Source organism: Protopterus annectens, chromosome 10.part0, assembly GCF_019279795.1.
Source record: "Protopterus annectens isolate FY-2018-M chromosome 10.part0, PAN1.0, whole genome shotgun sequence".
Classification (NCBI taxonomy): Eukaryota; Metazoa; Chordata; order Ceratodontiformes; family Protopteridae; genus Protopterus; species Protopterus annectens.
In genome coordinates, this window is record NC_056744.1 from 643,595,164 (window position 1) to 643,616,311 (window position 21,148).

General features: G+C 36.7%; 1 protein-coding gene across 1 annotated transcript in view; it reads left to right on the forward strand.

The window, feature by feature from the left end:
* Positions 1-20,753, forward strand: part of LOC122813256 (dynein light chain Tctex-type 5-like) — a 233,902-nt gene extending 213,149 nt beyond the window's left edge. Inside the window, exon 5 of the mRNA XM_044085485.1 lies at positions 18,556-20,753. Within this exon, the coding sequence (XP_043941420.1) occupies positions 18,556-18,903 (348 nt within the window). The 3' untranslated portion in view covers positions 18,904-20,753. The remainder of the gene's footprint in view (positions 1-18,555) is intronic.
* The last annotated feature ends 395 nt before the right edge of the window (positions 20,754-21,148 follow it).

The following is a 21,148-nucleotide window of genomic DNA, read 5'->3' on the forward strand; positions in this document are numbered from 1 at the left end:
TTTTGTCATAATGTTTTTAAAGGGGGAAAGTCTTATTGTTCTTGAAGGAGTACAATCTTTAAGAGTTTTCTTGTGGGGCACTAAATGTATAAAGTGTGCATACAGCAGTATAAAGGTGAAGTATGCCTTTAAAAGTTCAAACAGATTTCGGCGCCAAATAAGTTATTTAAGGCATCTTTCTGAATCAATGGATTGTTCTGAAGAAGCCCAGTAGGATGGGTGAAAGCGCTTAACTTTCTGTATCACAGTTTTAACTGAGTTTTAATCGCATTTCAAATAAAAAATCCTGTTATCTGTGGATGTGAATGTTGGATTTGTTTCTGCAACATAGGTTATCTGTGGATGTGATTGTTGGATTCATTTCTGCAACATCGTTTTTGTGGTGAACGGGCACACATTGGGGACTCTGTGGTTGTAAGCTTTTAGTTTTTGATCCCTACTCTCACTACATATCACAATGTCATATGCAAACATCATTGTCCACAGGGACTCCTGTCTGATCTCATCTGTCAACCTGTCCATCACCACTGCAAATAAGAAATGTCTCAGAGCTGATCCTTAATGCAATCCCACCTCCACCTTAAATGCATCTGTCACTCCCAATGCAGATCTCACCACTGTCAAACTACCCTTGTACATATCCTGTACCACTCTTACATACTTCTCTGCCACTCTCAACTTCCTCATACAGTACCATTACTCCTCTCTAGGCACCCTGTCATATGCTTTCTCTAATTCCACAAAGACACAATACAACTCCTTCTGACCTTCTCTGTACTTCTCCATCAACACTCTCAGAGCAAACATCACATCTGTAGTGCTTTTTCCTGGCATGAAACCATACTGCTGATCACTAATCATCACCTCCCTTCTTAACCTAGCTTACACCACTCTTTCCCATAATTTCATGCTGTGACTGATCAGTTTTATCCCTCTGTAGTTACCACAGATCTGCACATCACCCTTATTCTTAAAAATCGGTACCAAAACACTTTTTCTCCACTCCTCAGGCATCCACTCACTTTCCAAGATTTCATTAAACAATCTGGTTAAAAATTCCACTGCCATTTCTCCTAAATACCTCCAAGCTTCCACAGGTATGTCATCTGGACCAATAGCCTTTCCATTCTTCATCCTCTTCATAGCTATCCTTACTTCCGCCTTGCTAATCCATTGCATGTCCTGATTCACTATCCCCACATCATCCAACCTTCTCTCTCTCTCTCATTCTCTTCATTCATCAACCCTCAAAGTACTCTTTCCATCTGTTCAACACCTTCTCCTCACCTGTGAGTACGTTTCCCTCATTATCCTTTATCACCCTTACCTGCTGCACATCTTTCCTAGCTCAGTCCCTCTGTCTAGCCAATCAGTACAGGTCTTTTTCTCCCTCCTTAGTGTCCAACCTTTCATACAACTGGCCATACGCCTTATCCTTAGCCTTTGCCACCTCTCTCTTTACCATGCACCTCATCTCCTTATACTTCTGTCTACTTTCTTCATCTCTCTGACAACCCCACTTCTTCTTCGCCAACCTCTTTCTCTGTATACTCTTCTGTACTTCGTCATTCCACCACCAGGTCTCCTTGTCCTCCTTCCTCTGTCCAGATGTCACACCAAGCACCTTTCTAGCAGTCTCCCTTACTAGCTCTGCTGTAGTTACCCAGGTATTTGGTAATACTTCACTGCCACCCAGTGCCTGTCTTAACTCTTCCCTGAACTCCACCTCACAATCACCCTTTTTCAATTTCTACCATTTGATCCTTGGTGCTGCCCTCATACTCCTCCTCCTTTTCTTGATAACCAATGCCATTCTACAGACCAATCTTAGTTGCAAACATTATATATTCCAAACCGTGCTGACACAACTGTAGCTGCAAACACTATACATCACTTTTACCATATCCAGTCATTTAGTCAGCCATTGCATAGCTCATTCAAATCCTGCTTTCTTTTAAACATTGCTCCTCCTCTACATGTATTAATCCCACAATTCCAATTTTTCCTATGTAATTTGGTCCGACCATTTTCTAAAGATCCAGGCCCAGTTGTTTTATCTCAGTTACTACCTTCACTACTTCTGGTAAAGTTGGTTTAGACATTGAGTTCCATTTCCTGGTAACTGCTTTTTCAGCAGCCATCATAATTAGTCTCAGCAAGACCTTACTATGTCTAGGCAATTCTGATTCTGTATCATAGCTCAGAAAAATCATTTCCTTAGTTACATCAATTTGTTCAACCAGTATCTCTGACAGAGCAGTCTGCAGGGAATCTTTAAAGTCTGCCAACTCATTACATTCCCAGAAAATATGCTGCTAGTTACCTCTTTCCTCCCCATTACACCTCCAACATTTGCTGTCTACCTGAGGAAAATTTCACCGGAGTCTACTTTGTGTATAAAAATACCTATGTATACACTATGTGTTATTATTCAAAATTTCAAAAAAAGGTTTTGGATAGAAATTAATAAGGAATTGAAATGTAGTAATGGTGCCATCAAGTGTTTCAATGTATCCCTAATTTTGAAAATTAAGTGGTACAATGTTCATTTCACTGGAAAGTGGAAACCATCATATATAATGATGACATGAAGGGTATAATATGTTGAGAAACTCATCTGTACATACAGTCATATAAAAAAACACTTGTTGTAGATATTCAGAAGTATTTGAATTTATGACTTCCAATTATCTTGTGTTATCAGCTGTGTTGTTATGGTCTACTACATAATGTGGTTTGTCTTTTAGATGGTTATGTTTCCACCTGAATTAAGCCATAGGGCAAAAAGCAATAAAGTTTGCTGTTTGCAGGTTGCTATATAGAGTATAGTTTATGTTGCATGAATTATACTACTTCTTCATCTCACACATATACAAATAGAGCAAATAGAATGCTATATAACAACAGTATACATAGAAAAAGTGTTTCCTCTTAACTGCATGTGTGCTTGGTCATGCAGTCCCAGTGAAACATCTGCATACATCTGTCGCATGATCATGCACTTGCTAGTCAAAGATTCATTCATTCACTGATTTTCAACACCTGTTATAAAGGAAAGTACATCAAACTGTCCTGCTTTTAAGATTGCAGGAATAGCTGGAACTGCCTAGTCATTGTATGAGTGTCTTGCAAAAAGCAGCTTCGCATTTCTGATAGGGTGAATCAAGTTATGCAGCTTTTAACGGGGTGGCTACCATGGGAGCAATCTGTCATGGGGTCAGAAATCAGTAGATACCAATCATGTGTGAGTGCAGTACCAGCATTGAATATGAAGCCACAAGGATATTGCAGCTTCCTAAATCAATGCCAGTACTGCATTTGTGGTCACATCTGAGACACTCAGAAGCTCTCAACATGCAGTAAATTAGTATCTGTAACTGTAGCTGTAGGCTTTTTTATTCCTTTGAGTTGAAAGGGTGTCAGTTTGGAGAGCTGTATGGGGCCGCAGATAACCTAAACACAGTTATGTGTGGTAATGTGGCATAACTCTAATACATTATCAAAACCACTGAGATAATTTTTGAACAATGCATGCTCCCACACAGTGATACTTTCAAAATGTTGTTTAACCTGTCAGAACAAAGCAGCTGTGCTGTGAAATAAGAATACAAGGAAAATCTTATTTAGCATTCTCATCCCACCAAATTATACAGACTTTAAAAGAATGCTCTACAATTCTCCATTTAAAATAGATGCAAAAAGTCATATGATTAAAACATAACAATGACCATGCAGTACAGAATAAATGAAAAAAAAAAACATAAAAGTCATCTTAAAGCTACAGAGATCTAGACAGAATATTATTGAATTGCATAAGTAAACCTATGAATGTTCTTAATACTGACTGCATCACTGAGACCTGGTGGTGAAGTGTCATCCAGAAACAATTATTCTCAAGTAAGCTGTCCTGATTGCTTTCTCTAATGTAAACCTCATTGTAATCAATAAAAATGAACGAACAAGATACATGCTTTCCCCTTTCTGTCTTTATTAGGTAGAAGAGCTGGACTGCTGGTGCCACTTTTCAGTCACGACCTACTTACAGAATGCAAAATTGTAAAACTTTGCAAAAGAGATAGTAATTTACAATAATAAAATACTTACAGAAATAAATAATATTTTGGTTTATGATACAGCTCTACAGGATAAATACCAGGTGTTTAGAGCACAGGAAGAATACTAAGAAAGTAATCCCAGTGGCCATAAGATGCCTGGCCATATATACCTTTAAGTAGTTCTTGCTACCCTTTTCAAGTACGTATCAACATTCAACTCACATAGAGAGCTGGACTATATATGATAAACCTGGAATAAATCTGAGTTAACCCATTCAGTCACCAAGACAGCCTTAAAAGGTAACAAAAAGTACCACTTTGTTTGATCTGTAATGGTAACTTATGTCAAAGATCCACTCCAGCAAGACTTTTTGTTTGTTGCTATACATTTAAGTCCATAAAACTGGTATTTGTAGACCACTGGTTTTGAAACAAAATAGGATTTAGTTTTTCAGGGCTCAAAAACTGAGATATTGATCACATTGGATTGGATAGTGTAGCTGCTGGGAATATGAAGAGTCATGCTAATCTACTGGGATAGCTGAAGGATTCAAGGCCTTTAATTTTCTTGGCTGGCAATCATCAGGGCCTTTCCAGTTCTGCAACATGCCTGGATTTGTACATAAAAAAGGGGTGCTGTATTTGATAACTGTTCTGATAAGGTAAAAGTAGGAAGAGTACAAAGGTATGATGACACCCTTGCATCTTGAGGATATTCTACTAGAAATTAACTGGGACAGATAGATTTCCTGACTAAGGTGAAAACATGATGATCAAATGAGAGATACTTGTTCACATAGGTTCACAGGTTTGTTATGATTGTATCTGGTGAAGAGGTACACCATTTATAAAATGAGGTGGGAACAATATTTTTACAAAATGCTACTATGTTACTTTTTTTGCATTTAGCTTGAGACCATTTTTTGGTGCATCAGGTATGTACATACTTCATCCCTTACTGCAAGTGTTTACTATCAGTGGAAAGGACAGATAATAGTGCCCAGCTTGTAGTCATCAGCAAATTTGGTCAACTACACTTCTGGGATATTGGCTTGACTTGGATGTCTGCAAAATGAGTGTTGAAGAGAAGAGAGCCTGGGAATGACCCCTGTGGTACCCAGCTAGTCACAATGCTACCTTCATATAGGGTGACAACACCTTTCACAACCTGAGAGCTATTAGGTATACAATTTGCAATTCAATGGACAACATATGAGTTTATATTAAATTTGTCTATTTTTTTTACTAATAATAGCAGTATGGAGGATTGTGTCAAAAGCCTTGTCCATTGAGATATGCAGAGTGCACTGACTGACTATTCTCCAAAGTCTCTGACTACTCAAAGATGCTTACTAGATACATGAAACAGGACCTCCCCTTCATGAAACTGATGTCTAGATCAGTTAAGGCACCTATGTCCACATTAATTACTATGACACATTTCTTGGTTTTGTATATAAGGCTGATGGGCCTATAATTATTCACATCTGTACAATGCTGTCTTTATGTTGGTGAGTCACAATCGCTGTTCTATAGGCATAAGCACAATCCTTAGGGAGAAGTTAAAGGTGACAGTTAAAAGAGTCTCAAGTAGTGCATATTTAGTACTGAGTGTAAATGCAACCTGGTAAGTTGTCTAGTCTCAAGGAAACATGATTTTTTAGACTTTGATGTGGAATCTGAGAGTTATTTCAGAGGAAACTAAATGTTCAGGGATAGTGTGCTAACAATATGAGTAGATGGTATAAAGTCAGCAGTACATTTGCCTGTCTTTTGGTACTGGAAATGTGTGATATTATTATTATTACTATGGATGAGCTCTGCATTTTTAGACATTATGCCTTAATTTCCAGAAAAAACGATTTACAATTTCCTTTGTTGTCTGTAGTGGCTTTAAGCTCATGCTTTACATTTTCTAACAGTGCTCTTAAATGTCCTTACTGGCATGTATCTGTGGAGTCCTGAAGTACGGGATGGGAATTTCCTGCAACTTTTCATTATTTTTCATATTTTGTTACACAGTTTATTAATACAGGAGTTCTACCAGTGAAGCCTGTTGCTGAATTATCCCTGAATTTGCCATTATATTTAGGGCAGATAGTTGTGACATTCATTGTTTAGGTGCTGGTAAAAGTCATAGGTAATTGTAACAGAACTCTAACTTTATGATGGATTGTTGGTAATTTTGACTTGGTCTTCTACACACTAAAGTTTTGTCCTGAAGAAGTTCCTAAAGATGATCTCATTTGGTGGCCAGGTGTTAATACTTGCCAAAGAAGATGACTGATTTACTATCAGACTCAAAAAATGTTGAGGACTTCTGGAATGGGCTAGAAGCAGGAGTTAGTTTGGTTAGTACAACGTCAAGAATATGCGATCATCTGGTGGGTAGTTTTGCATTTTTTTCCATGAGCTGATATTAACAAAGTCTAAGAAATGCTGAACATATTAATTTTTAGTGGCGTAAGTATGCAAATCATTGCTCAGGCAATTGAAATACCTAACAAAAATGTACTTGGTTAGATATTTAGCCCTTCAATGGTGTTAAGATAATTTCTAGATCTGTAGGGGACATCAATGGGATCTATAGCTAGAAAACAAGCCATTATCATCTTCTCCATAATCAGTTCTCTTTTCCCATTTTACATGGGGCCAGAATGTTGCATCAACTTCCACCACTTCTCTTCACTCAAAGCCACTCTCCTACCTTCTTCAACAGTCATACTTATCTGCCTCAGGTCTACTGTCACACAATGTATTCATCTCTAAACTGGATTTCTTCATCTCCTCTTGATTTCTCCTTGCTTTTCCCAAACCTGCTTTAAGAAATTGATTTTTGCTTTCCAGCACATATAACCAAAGGACCAGAATCTGGTTTCCTAGACCATCTCTGTAATTGAGGTTACTTTGGTTTCTGTTCTGATATCATCATTTCTTCATCTGCCCCACAGTGGGCATCCTACTACTTTTCTCAAGCAATTCATCTCCATTACCTCAAGCTTCCTCAGCTGCTCTGCCTTCACTGCTATGGTTTCTGTGCTACACAGAAGCATGGATTACACCGCTGTTTTGCACATACAACTGTTCAATTTCTTTGCCATTCTTCTATCACACACTGCCTTTGACACTTTGTGCCAGTTGGCTGCACTGCCTCTGGTTTTAGCTTTGACCTTCTCATTTAGACCACTTTTTGTCTCAACCACACCACCCAGTTCCTTGAAGGAGTAGTTGGATTTCTCTGTGAGTTCCAGATTAAGGTTGTAGGTAATCTGGTGAGAGGTAAAAGTGTTTCCAATAAATACAGATTCTCCCCCACAGTTACCAAAAGGTGTGAAGACATGACAGGAGTTAAGGTCTGGTAAAGAGGGAAGTGTGAGCCATGTTTCAGTAACTATACAAATATACAAATCTGAATGTTTTTGAGTTATATCAGAGACTCACATTATGTCATCTTTCTATTTTGACTCTTAGTGTCAAGTAATGCTTCATCAATGTTTTCTGAATGTGATTGTTTTTATGACGGAATGCTAGTAGGGGCACTGTCCTAAAGTTACTATGAAGGCAGCAAAACCTTTAGGCAACATGTGAAAGTCCTGATGTGAGAGGTGTAAGTTGTTATCTAACATCATATCCCAGGCTGAAACATACTGGATCCCCTTAGAAAATCATTGACTATTTAGTCAATTGGTAAAGCCAATTATCCTACACTGGTATCTAGAAATCATTGAGTGAAGGCAAGATGCGACTTAAAAACAGTGTCTTTAATGCCTCTGGGACATGCATAAACAAATTATATCATGTCTTTCTGCTTGTCTGTCTGGATGGAGCTCATCAGGTCATTCACTTCCACATAGGCTACCACTACATCATAGTAAAATTTGTCTGGTTAAAGGGACATTAGGGTCCATGTGACATCACAGATCCTGGCATCATAGAAGCAGCCTGCAGTCACCCCATTCTTATCTAGTCTGAGTGCGGAGACTGTATGCTTAACTATAGAGTTTCCAATGATTTAAAAGATTTTTTGTGTGAAAGAAGATTTACTGAGCCTTATGGGCTTAGTCCTGCTTTCCTGGTGACTGCTGGATGAGCTATGTGGATGTGTAGTATGTGTGACTGGAAAGGGATCAACTGTTGACTTGTATGCTGGAGAGTGGGATCTTTTAGTGTGGGTTTTCAGAGGCTTTGGTAAATTTTTCTTTACAACCTCAGTATAAGTTATGGACATAGTGATGTGCTGTGACTGATGTTGTGTTGTGGACATATGATGTTTACTGATAGTGGACTGATACAAGAGGTTTGTCTCCATTTTGCTTAAAGGTTTACTTCTCCATCAAGCTGTACTATCAATTGGTAGACATGGTAAACAATGAAATCTTCAGCAACTAGTATAACAAATCAAGAAAACAAGCAAGAAAATAGTAAATGTCTTGTCTTTCAGTTTTTCCCGGTTAGGGGTCGCCACAGTAGAACTCTGGTCCACTAATGATTGGCAGTAGATTTTTACGGTGCCGAGTTGCCAGCCCTATGCCCAGCCTTCAAGGAAGGCACACCCATTCATGCACGCACCTACCTGCATATCTTTAAACGTCACTCAACCACGGGGAGGACATGCAGACTCCACACAGAAGGCGCTCCAGCCGAGTATCGAACGGGAGAACCTCTTGCTGTGAGGCGACAATGCTAACCACTGCACCATCACGGCCATAAGAAAATAGTAAATGTAATGCAATAAAATTAAATTGTACAGTTAATGGTAATATAAGTAATAATACTAAGCACTGGAAATGAGTGAAGTAAGCAGACTGAGGGAATACATTAGAAGAAAGTAGTCAGAGTAATAAGTCCAGTAAGACTAATATACAATGTGCAGTACAAAACAAGCATTGAACATACTATTTTCAGAAAGCTTTGTACTGTTCTGCACATATCTCTCAGACGATACTACAGAAAGTGTGAAATGTTATCAGAAAGGGTGAGACAGAAGCTGTTGTGGTGGCATAAAGGAATAAAGACCTATCTATGTCCCAGCAGACCCAGATTCAATTAGCAGCTTGGGCAACTGAGGGAGCAGCAGGGATTGATGGGTGTGCCCAACCTGGGGGAAAGGGAGCTTGCTGTTGACACTCTCTAATAGGAAGTGTGGTTCAAAGAGGGGAATTGTCCTCAGACACAATCAGTGAGTGTGGGACGTGGAAAAGGACAAGTGAGTAGGGTATATAAAAAAAAACCCTGGATGGAATCATAGAAAACACTGGATGGAAGCAAAGTCAGCTGAGTTGCCAGAATGCTCTCTGGATTCGCAACTGTACCGAACAACACCAGAGCATGTCCAGGAGAAAGTAGAAGAATGCTGGTAGATCTGTCACGGACATTGTGTACTGTGGTTGGGGCTGGTATTAATGATGTCCAAGGGGACCAAAAAAAAATGGAGAGTCAGAGTGAAACCAAGGAATTCAGGTTATGAATCCTGCAGTGAGACTGTTGTGGATGGTATGGATATGGGCATGGATATGGTAGTAAAGGTTTACTATTAAAATTTTGCCACTCCAGAGGTTGAGTATACATATCACCACAACCTTTCCTTGAAAGTTAGCATCCTAAATACTGACATGCATGAACATAACACTGTCTGATGAAACTCCCTATCACTACAACCCAGGGAACAAGCACTAACATGGGTCCAGAAGGGGGGCAAGTTTGGACAGTTGGTAATGCTGGTATTCAACATTCCAACTGTCAACATGCATGATTCGCACAGCTGGACTCAACCTTCACAGCAGCAAGTTTTTCATCGTAAACTGGAAATAAATCCTTTGTGACAGCTTACAAGATATTTTGCCTACAAAGAATATCTTACAATCATCACGTGTAGCCATATACCACATTTTAGAAATACAGTCAAAGAAGTCTTTTGACCCAAAGCATCTCTTAATGTGTGAAATTGATATACATACTCAAGTTTTGTTATAAGCTCCAGTCTGTGTACAAGGGTGCACAATAAACATGTCAGCCTCCAGCAAACTTTACAAATTAGTGCATGCTTATTTTTTTTTTATTTTTTTTCTTCTTTCTTTTTTAATAAACTGTGGTGTACCATCAACTACTACAAACTCATTACAATTCCCATCCTCTTAAAATGTTGCATTTGTCTCAAATAACACTTCTGATGTTATGACAGGTAATAGTCTACATTACAACAAAAGCATTAAGGAATGATATGTCTGGTCTGTTCAAATTATTTGTTAACATTTTCCCCCATCTTATAAAATTGGTTTGCACCAAACACTCTTTTTTGACCATACCTCTAAGTATGTTGCCAAACTTTTTCCCAGTATAATCTCTTTCTAAAAACAACCAGTTAAGTAAATCAAGTTCTTCTGAAGGATTTTGGTTATAAGTAATCAGCTTCTAAAATGTAATAGCTTGATTCCTCATTACGTTATTCTTAATGAAACTTCAGTGACTGCTTTGAGCATGTAAATACATATTAGTAAAGGTTGGTTTCCTACACATAGATGAGCACAATGTCTTTTTACCAGGAAAGTTAACTTGGAATGAGACAATTTTCAGTGAAGGTATGGGGATAAACAATCTAGATGCATGTCTTTGTAATGTGGAAGGAAACCAGAGCATCTAGAGGAAACCCATGCAAACACAGGGAGGACATGCAGACTGTGCACAGAAGGCACCCCCAATGAGAATTGAACTGGAGAACCTCATGCTGTGAGGTGGCAATGCAAATAGCTGCACCACTGCACTGCACCAGTGATGTACTGTTTAAGCCTGGGGATGCAAGCCCCATATGCAATCATACCAATAGAAGACTGTGCCCCTTCTCCCACTACGACGTCCCTGTCTATTGAATTCCACAAGTAACTTGCCAAAAAAGAAAAAAAGAAAGGAAAAAATTCAGACACACAAAAAGACATAACCAACAACATCTACCAGTAATAATTGATTGCATTCCTCAGAAATTTATATTAAAATTAAATGTTTTAAGAAGTATAGACAAAAATATGAGAACATTCTACAGAACTTTCAACAGTTCAGACTAATTCTTATTGGCAGTATGATCAATTGTACCGTCGAAAAGCATGTTTAAACTCTCAACTTTTTTTTAGAATGTATCTCATTTTATCCATATTATGATCTGTACTTCTTAATTTTTTTAAATTCATATGCATAAGTGAGGCTTTCATTCAATCAATAATGCCAGACATTAAAAGATTCATACTTCCTCTCAAGAAAGCTTGTCGATACCAAACTTTTTTAGTCCACAAATTTTCCCTTAAGCATTTCAACATAAAAAATCAAGTGCATATGAGTTTACATGCAACTAAATTAATAAAAATGAAATATTTAACAACAAAGTTTAAGATGGAAAGTACCATTTCATTGCATTCCCCCACTCTAATTGTAAACTCAAGAAAATATCCATTAATAAGTGCTAATAAATGAAATATCTATTGTTCAGCAGTAAACTTTCATTTTAAATGTTTAACAATTCCAAGTAAATGCAACCCACATTTATAATATATAGTGCTCAACAGCAATACTAATGCACATAAAAAGCAACCCATGAACATAAATAGTGCACCATGCTGGAAAGCACAGAACATAACACAATTTTTTAATAATTACCACATAAAATGAGCAATGCTTCTAAACTGCAAAGAAAAGATAAAATTACAAAACTATGAAAATAAAGTTTGATGTTATAAGCAATGGTGAAATTAAATAAATATTTAAAAATATTGGAGAAATAGACAACAAACCTTCAGGTAGCAAGATGACACTTCAGCAGCAGCAACAGTAAGTCCAATAGTATAAACTGTCCTTCAGAAATAAAATGCACAACATATATTAGTGTACCTCACAAAGAAATGGAAAATGTTAAAACAGATGAAAACTGGCCAAAACAGACAAACTAAACAAAAGACACTATAAAGTAACATTACTAGGAATCTTAGACGTACAAAAAGAAGGAAATACAATAAAACAAACAAGGTGGTCTTTAAACATATTTGAAAACAGGCAAACAAACAAAAAAGAAATAATATGACACTGACTTACAAACTATTACACCATAAAACATAATCAGAGTTGTATGCCATTGTAAAAAACACAAATGAGTAAGAATATAGGGACAACTGATGACGTAGGTGTGGTATATTTAAGCCAGCTGTGGGTAAATCTTCAATATACCACACCCAGAAGTCAGATATTGTTATTATATAATGACATTATTTAAGAAAAAAAATTATTTACTTTTGTTAAATAATGTCTTTTGTGACAGACGGGTACCAATAAGAGTGAAAGGGAAGGTCTACAAGAGGGTAGTGAGACCAGCTATGTTATATGGGTTGGAGACGGTAGCATTGTTGAAAAGGCAGGAGTCAGAGCTGGATGTGGCAGAGTTAAAGATGTTAAGATTTGCATTGGGTGTGACTAAGATGGACAGGATTAGGAATCATATATTAGAGGGTCAGTACAGGTTGGACAGTTTGGAGACAAAGCAAGAGAGGCGAGATTGCGTTGGTTTGGACATGTGCTGATGAGGGATGCTGGGTATATTGGGAACATGATGCTAAGGATGGAGCTGCCAGGTAAGAGGAAAAGAGGAAGGCCTAAGATAAGGTTTATGGACATGGTGAGAGAGGACATGCAGACAATTGGTGTGACTGAGTAATATGCAGAGGACAGGAAGAAATGGAAACAGATGATCTGCTGTGGTGACCCCTAACGGGAACAGCAGAAAGAGAAGAAGATAAATATGAATTTATAAATTTACAAATTTATGTATTTATATTTATATTTATGCTTATTAACATGTCTTTTAGTAGGGAATAGTGGAAAGAGTGAAGGGGTAGTATTGTTGAACTCTAATTGTTGTATTCCATTTTATCCTATTTTATTTTAATTGATTAATTGCAAACCTATGTGATTGATTAATTACCATTGTATGTTTAAGACTGCGTGATATGTTTCTTTTTTATCTGAAGAAGTCCCACCAGTGAGTGGGAAGAAAAGCGCTTCATTTTATTTTCATTAAACACCATTGATTTGTACACTGTGGTGCACCTGTGTTCCTTCGTGGTTTTTATTTACTATTAGTTTTATTCACTTTCTTAAATTCTTGTTCGTTGGTTTGTCATGGCCACAGAGTGTTCTTTGGGTGCAATCCCACCAGCATCGCAAACATTGGATATTACAGTGCTAATAGTAATGCTTGGGTACCTTACAATGCTAATAGAACAGCTTTCTCAATGAGTGGATCATCTCACTTCTACTCTATTCTTTCTGATCTACGCCCAACCCAACAAGGAACACTATCAGTCCAGCATTGCCTCGCAGGTAATACTGAGAGGGTCGCCCACCTTGAAGCTACACAAGAACTAGCTCAATTAGATTCGGTGGGCAGTCCAACACAAAATATGAATGAACAAAGAACACCGTTGTCTCTATCAACGAGCGACAGTTTAGGATTACAATCAACAAATTCTAATAATGTAAACAGACTTGCTGCTGCACAGTCATTGAACCATACAGTTCTAGCTTCCTCAGAGCTTACTGGTGCTACTGCATTTGACCTTTGGCTCACTGAGCTGGTACAATTATCAATTGATCAAGCAGTTAACCATGAGGAGCATCTGGCTGGAGGAACAGTTAACATCACATCTTTATTAAAGGTGTTGGATAAAACACTTTTAAAGTACAAAAAGTTTCAGTTAGAAATAACATATCTCCAACAATGTATCAATGAAGAGATTGTGCCAAAGGGTTTAAGATTCTGGCAATATCCTGCGGGCTTAGTTGCGGGCTCGACATTTCATAAAGATCTTTTAGCACTGTTTAATAAACAAGGGCTGGAGCTTTTAGATCTAATGTGCAAACATTATCAGACAACAGCTGATCAGTTGATTCAAGAAGCTACAACACTGGATAATACTATTAAGGGGCATATGGATTTTCATTGGTATCAATTTGATTATAATAGGACTTTTTCTAGTATAGATCAGCATTTAAATAAACTTAAAAGTGCTAAAATTAAGAAACTGCACAGAGATCGGCTCGCTTACAGTGAGGGTGGGGCTTATCCCCAAACTCCATCCTTGCAAGTTAACCAGGTTAACCAATTCTTGCGGAACAAAGTTACAGTGAGAGCCCAGCCCAGCAACAGTTTGGCTAACAACCAAGCAGGAGGGGAACAACCAGTTAATAATGCCATTAGGACCTACAACAGAACAAATAACAAAAATGCCGAACCATCCGTAAATCAAAGGGAAAATATTCATTCAGACATGAGGGATGAGCAACAAATGACAAATTTTCAAAATCTGCCTTGAGGTACAACTTGAGGTTGAACGGGTCCCTTTCTTACCCCAAATCCAACAAGAAGAAATACAACAAACAGGGGAGGTAAATGCTTCGGTAGGAAGCCATACGTTTCCTTCGGACTGTGCTTTGAAAGACATAATCTTGAACTCAGGAAAAGATTTCAAGATTTTCAATTATTCAAACATCAGTATTGATTTGACCTTAGTGGAACTCTTAGCGAAGGGTAACACTTTTGTGCCTTCATATAGAGCTGATTTGGCCAAATCATTGATAGATTTAAAATTATATGTGAGAAAATTAAACTTGTCTTGTTGGTTTGGTGACAGCACTATGCAGACTAGCGCACTACATGTGGCCAGTACATTCTATCCACAACTACACCCTACCTTGTTATTGTTTGAGCAAATTTGTGAAATGGATTTGAGGAATTGTTTAACATCTGGTTATAGGAGTAGTAATTCAGTTCCTAACATTAGTAAGGAGCAACATAATTTATTAGAATTACTACAGCAAGCACCTATAAGGATTATGCAACCAGACAAGGGGGGAGGTCTTGTACTGATGAATATTGATGATTATATTATCAAAATGAACATGGAAACATACCAGGAGGAATCTAGAAATGAACTTAATCAGGCACTTAATAAAATAAAATTACATCTTAATGACATGTTCATAGAAGCTAGGATCTCCCTAGACCTTTTTAATTATCCGATTATGCCAGCACCTAGGATCCCGATTCTGTTTGTGATCCCTAAGATTCATAAGAATTTGAGAGATTCCCCCAATGAGACCATTGGTGGATGCCAGAGGTAGTATAACATATCCCTGGGCAAAATGGGTTGACCAAACCCTTAAAAAATATGTTACACAAGAAAAACATATTTGTAAAGATTCATAGTCATTTTAGCACAAATAAATGACTTGAATTCAAGGAACATTTGAACTTCCTAACGGTCAATATCAGAGACTTCTATTCATCCATACCCCATGTTCAAGGGATTGAATAGATTAGTTATATGCTCTGTTCAAAGGGGGACTCTGTAGACGAAGTAGCCCTTATTGAAGAAATGTTAGATATTATCTTGTATAACAACTACATCACTTTTAACAACAAGTATTTTTTACAAAAGATAGGCATAGCGATGGGCTCCCCAATCTTGTCATGGCTTTTTGGGAGCATGAATTCATATTTAATAAACCAGAAATTTGTAATCGACTTTATTTTTTTACACGCTTTTTGGATGATGTGTTTATAATCCTTGATGGAGATGAGAGAAAAGCCATTGACCTGGTAGCATACTTCAATAATACTACAGATTTCTTATCATTCACACACATCTTCGACATCCATAAGGTGGCCTATCTGGATGTGGATCTTAATAAAGACTTGGCTAACAAATGTTATGTAGCCAAAATCTTTAGAAAAGAAACTTATTCTAATACATTTCTGCACTTTAGTAGTTGCCACCCATAGTTTCAAAAGAAATCTGTAGTTAAGGGGCAACTAGTCTGGGTGGCCCATATGGTCTCACAAGATGTGGACTTCCTCAGGGAATGTGATAATTTGAAGGAGATGTTCTTAAAGAGGGGTTACCGATTTCCTTCATCAATACCATGCAAGAGGAAACTCAGAGCAAGAGAGAGCAAGGTGTTTACAAACCAATTTTGAGTGTCACGCACAGCAAGAATGGAGTTCCATGTTCCATGGATCGAAGTAATGCAATTTATAAGGTAAGTTTGATTACCGCCTTTAACAGTGATGCCTGTGAGATTTTATCTATTTTGAGGAAGAACTGGGAGGCCATTAAGAGAGATTCCGATTTAAGTGGTAAATTTGAGAAACTCCCTCATATTATTTACAAGAAGGGTTGTAATTTGAAAAATATTTTAGAAGCAAAAAAGGTGGTAACTAACTTTAAGAAGGGAATGTCAAAATGCCCCATGTGTAACTTCTGTAAATATATGGATACAAGAATAAATTTTACCATCAAGAACACTACCTACAAGTCGAAATTTAAATACAATTGCTAGTCGAAGTCAGTTATATACATGGCACAGTGCCAACAATGCCACATGTTCTACATCAGTAAGACAGATCATAGATTAAGGGAATGCGTATATGAGCACTTATACCACATAAGAAATCACAACTCAGAAAACGTATTAGCTAGGCATGTTCTCGCAAATCCCAACCATAAATTTAGGTTTAGAGCTATTGACTCTGTTATACCAGATGGTCGTGGTGGACCAGACTCACTACTTTTGGAGCATCTTGAGCTATGCTCCAGGACTTAACAAAGTGTATTCTATACAATGTATCCTCAAATTGAAAAGTTTGATGATATAGTTTAGGTCCACCTACTTCTACAGTAGACTGTTACATATAACAAAGAAGTATTATTAGTCTTATTCATACATATTTGTGGTTGTATACATATACAGTTTTATTACATGCATATTCTGTACCTGTATCAACACACGAGTTTTGGTAAATGTGCTTCAGGACATGGTTGATAATACTATGTATATATATATATATATATATATATATATATATATATATATATATATATATATATATATATATATACATATACATATAATAGCATTTTTAAAATCAGAAAAAGAACAGTTCACCAATGTAACCGAAATAGGCATATTTGGTAACATTTTTAAAATGTTTATTTACAGTTTGTATAAATACGAATTTATAAATTTACAAATTTAAATATTTATCTTTATGCTTATTAACATGTCTTTTAGTAGGGAATAGTGGAAAGAGTGAAGAGGTAGTATTGTTGAACTCTATTTAAGTTAAGTGTTGCATTCCGTTTTACCCTATTTTATTTTAATTGATTAATTGCAAAATTATGTGATTGATTAACTACCATTGTATATTTAAGACTGAGTGATATGTTTCTTTTTTATCTGAAGAAGTCCCACCAATGAGTGGGACGAAAAGCGCTTCATTTTATTTTCATTAAACACTGTTGATTTGTACACTGTGGTGCACCTGTGTTCCTTCGTGGTTTTTATTTACTAATAGTCTGCAGACTGATAGCTTCGTATTTACCTGTGCACTGGCTCCGAACAAAGATTTCCTGTTGAGTGTGCTTCCCATATTTTGTTTGTTGGCATAATGGTTAAAGTATTTACCTCTTAGAGACAAGGTATAGGGTTTGATTCTCACCTTTGTTTAGTGGCTGGGCATATAATAGTCTACAGACTGCCTAGCATTTTATCTATTAACCAAATGTCCCATTCACAACCTTAATTGCTCCATTATCTATCACCAAAAGGCTATTGTTTGGGGTTTCACAGAATAATGAAGGTGTTTACCTTACAGATACAAAATCAGGGTTTAATCCTCACATGGGATGATTGGCTAGGCTTAAGTGGCTCACAATAACAGCTAGTCTATAAGAATGTGATTTGATTTTCATTTAGAGCACACGCTTATTGGGTTTTTCACAATGTCAATGTCTCTTTATTCAGGCTAAACATGCTTGACAACAGCTGCTTTTTGAATAAAACCACTGAAGCATAAAGCATAAAAGCTGTGTAGATTAAATCAGAAATGCATGTCCCAATGCACAAGACTGTTTCAGGCAGGTTTGCTCAATGCAGTACAGTTTTCCACTTCAGAGGGTAGTGTAGTAGAGCAGCACTGGCAGGGTGAGCTACACCCGTCTTACTGGCAAAGGCACAGCTTAGTCTAAGCCTGTACTACTGAGCATTCATTTATTTATTTGAATTTGTTTACCAGGCTAGAGCACTGATCAATGTTTCCCAATTTCAGTCTTAGCCCGTGGTCAAATACTGACCAGACATACAAAATACACAACTGTACATTGACACATGTGACAGTAAAACAGTACAATGGTAGAATAATGCTTTGGACATACAGTAAATACAATTTCCAATATGTACAAAGATTTCAAAAACATTTGAGAAATAAGAGTAGAATGAATTGAGTTATGAAAAGAAACAATTTTAGTGGATAACTTAGAGTGGAGAAATGGAATGGAATGGAAACATAATTAAATATTTAGAGGCAATTTACTATGAAGTGACCAATGTTCCTCATATACTAGGACTGAAAATTTTATTTTGATGTTTATGTTAATTATCTTCTTGTTTTTATGTCTTGTACAAGGTCCCTTCTGCTTCTGCAAATCCAAAAGAAAGATTCTCCTGTGTCAAGGCAGAGAAGTTAATCGAGGAGTATCTAGCTGTCAAGCTTGCAAATGCAGTTTACCATCCTGTGACATGCACTAACCTCACTAAAGAGATCTGTGAAGAAATAAAAGTTACTTTAAAGAAGATTGCTCCACCTAGGTATAAACTGATCTGCAATGTCACCGTGGGGAATAAAGATCGGGAAGATGTTTTTGTTGCCAGTAGATGTCTGTGGGACCCATATGCAGATGATTTTATGTCACATTATTATGAAAACCAGACTCTGTTTTGTGTTGTTACAGTGTATGCTGTTTATTTTGAATAATCATAGGAAACTCATCTTATATTACTATGCTGTTCAATGGATTAAGCTTCCTAGCCTATTAGACTGATGACCACTCCCCTAAAACACATACATACATGCACACACTCACACACACTTGCATGCATGCAACATGCTCACACACACACACACACACACACACACACACACACACACACACACACACACACACACACGCACACTATTCTATATTAATTAGTATCCTGAGATGGGTTTTCAAGGTCATCTATGTTTGAATATAAGAATGAATTGATGCTATTTTAGTTATGTAGTTTGTTCTGTTTTATTTCACACAAGAGCATGAAACATGCTAGACTATCATACTTTTGAGTATTTGTAAAGCAAAAGACAACAGTATCAGTGTCTTCAACAACTTAAAAAGTATATTTCATAAAGATTTTTTATCTACATGAAACTCTTTCCAGAATAATTGTTGTGATTGGCAAACTGACAGATGTAATGTTCTCATCGTTTTAATTGTCAGGAAGCTTTTTATGTATTATATGTACCTATGTAATTGTACTAGGATTGCATTTTTGGCATATGGCCCCACAACAATAACCTTAATAATTGATGTTTTATTACTTAAAAAAACACTAAACTTGAACAGACATTTTAAAATTATGTAAACTTCAGTCTGAGTACAGTACATACATTCTTCTAAACAAAAATCACAAAAATATATTAGAAATTCAGAAGTATTCTAATCCATTTCAGATATGTTTTATATTGTTAATGAATGCTCCTTTTATAGACCATTGGATCTCCACTTATTGTGATGGCATTCACCACCAGACATCTCTATAAGAACGTCAAGAGGATGAATAAGACATTTCAGGGCATGATAACATACATTACGTAGGATCTATACCAAGATACATTGTAAAGACAAACTAAATGTGCATAATGAACAATTTCCTTTGGAAAGAACAGGTCAGATGACAAGTTAGGAACATTAAAGACTCAGTGGGAATTATTGGAAACCATAATGATAAACTCTTTTTAAATCTTTTATTTCAATGAATATTAAGATAACAAATGTCAAAACATGTAAAGAAAGAGGAAAACAAAGAAAAATGGACAGATAATAAACCCCAATTAGACAATAATCTCCTATAGTAACACATATAGTAACAGTGTGCTAGATGGATGAAATAGCATTTTTGACAGGCCAGGTGCAATCTGTCTAGTACAGTTTATAAGCATAGTGTATCAGTTTTCCCACTGCATACACTCTACAAGTATGTAGCATTTTTTGAACAAGTGTAAAATACACAAGGAGTAAATATGCCATCCAGTAGATTATTAGGGGTTCACGTCTGATGGAAGAAATCTCATAAAACTCAGGAGAAGAGGTTATCTGGAGAACTAATAGCCTTAAATTTCAGGGGCTCTCAAAATGTTTATCACTTATGGTGGCTGTTTCCTACTGATCCTCTTTTATGTGTATTTTATTTCAGCCTCACAGACATGGTGGATTAGTCACAGGCTTTCCAACATCTAATAATTATTTTTCTAGGGAGTGTGAGTAATTTTTAAATCATTTTCTGTTACGTTTTATTATAGACAACTCAGTCATTCTGGCTGAGAGACTAAAACTAATAGTATTATGATTCCAGAGTATAAAATTTATTTGGATATCATACTAGAAACTGAAGCATATGTAACAGAGCTAACAGTCCTATCCAAACACATCCATCATTAAGGATCCACTGATGAAAAAATATGGCTAAGCCTTGCAGGTGCATAAAATCTGCTTCCTCTGTAGATGACTGAGGTGAAATTCATTGAGTGTCAGTAGCCCAAATGAAAAAAAAAAAAAAAAAAAAAACAAGGAACATAACCTAAAACTAAATTATTTCTAGTGTGATTTCTAAGTGTACACCTGCAATGATTCACTTCTTCTGGGAGATTTCTCCCTTCTTCAAATAAGTGCAACTGTGGAGTTGGTATATATATATATATATATATATATATATATATATATATATATATATATATATATATTATCAGGGGTGGGGAACTTATCCCCCAAATTGTGTGGTTCAGCCCCCCCCCCCACACACACACACAAAAAAAAACACATGAAGTTCATTTTTTCACACTTCTGTGTTGTGGGCTTTTATTAATCATTTTCCTTTTGTTTTCATTTGTGCTTCCAGTGTTACTGATGTGTCTGTGGATCCTCATAGCATGACATCACCGATGTCTACTGCCGATGAATCTT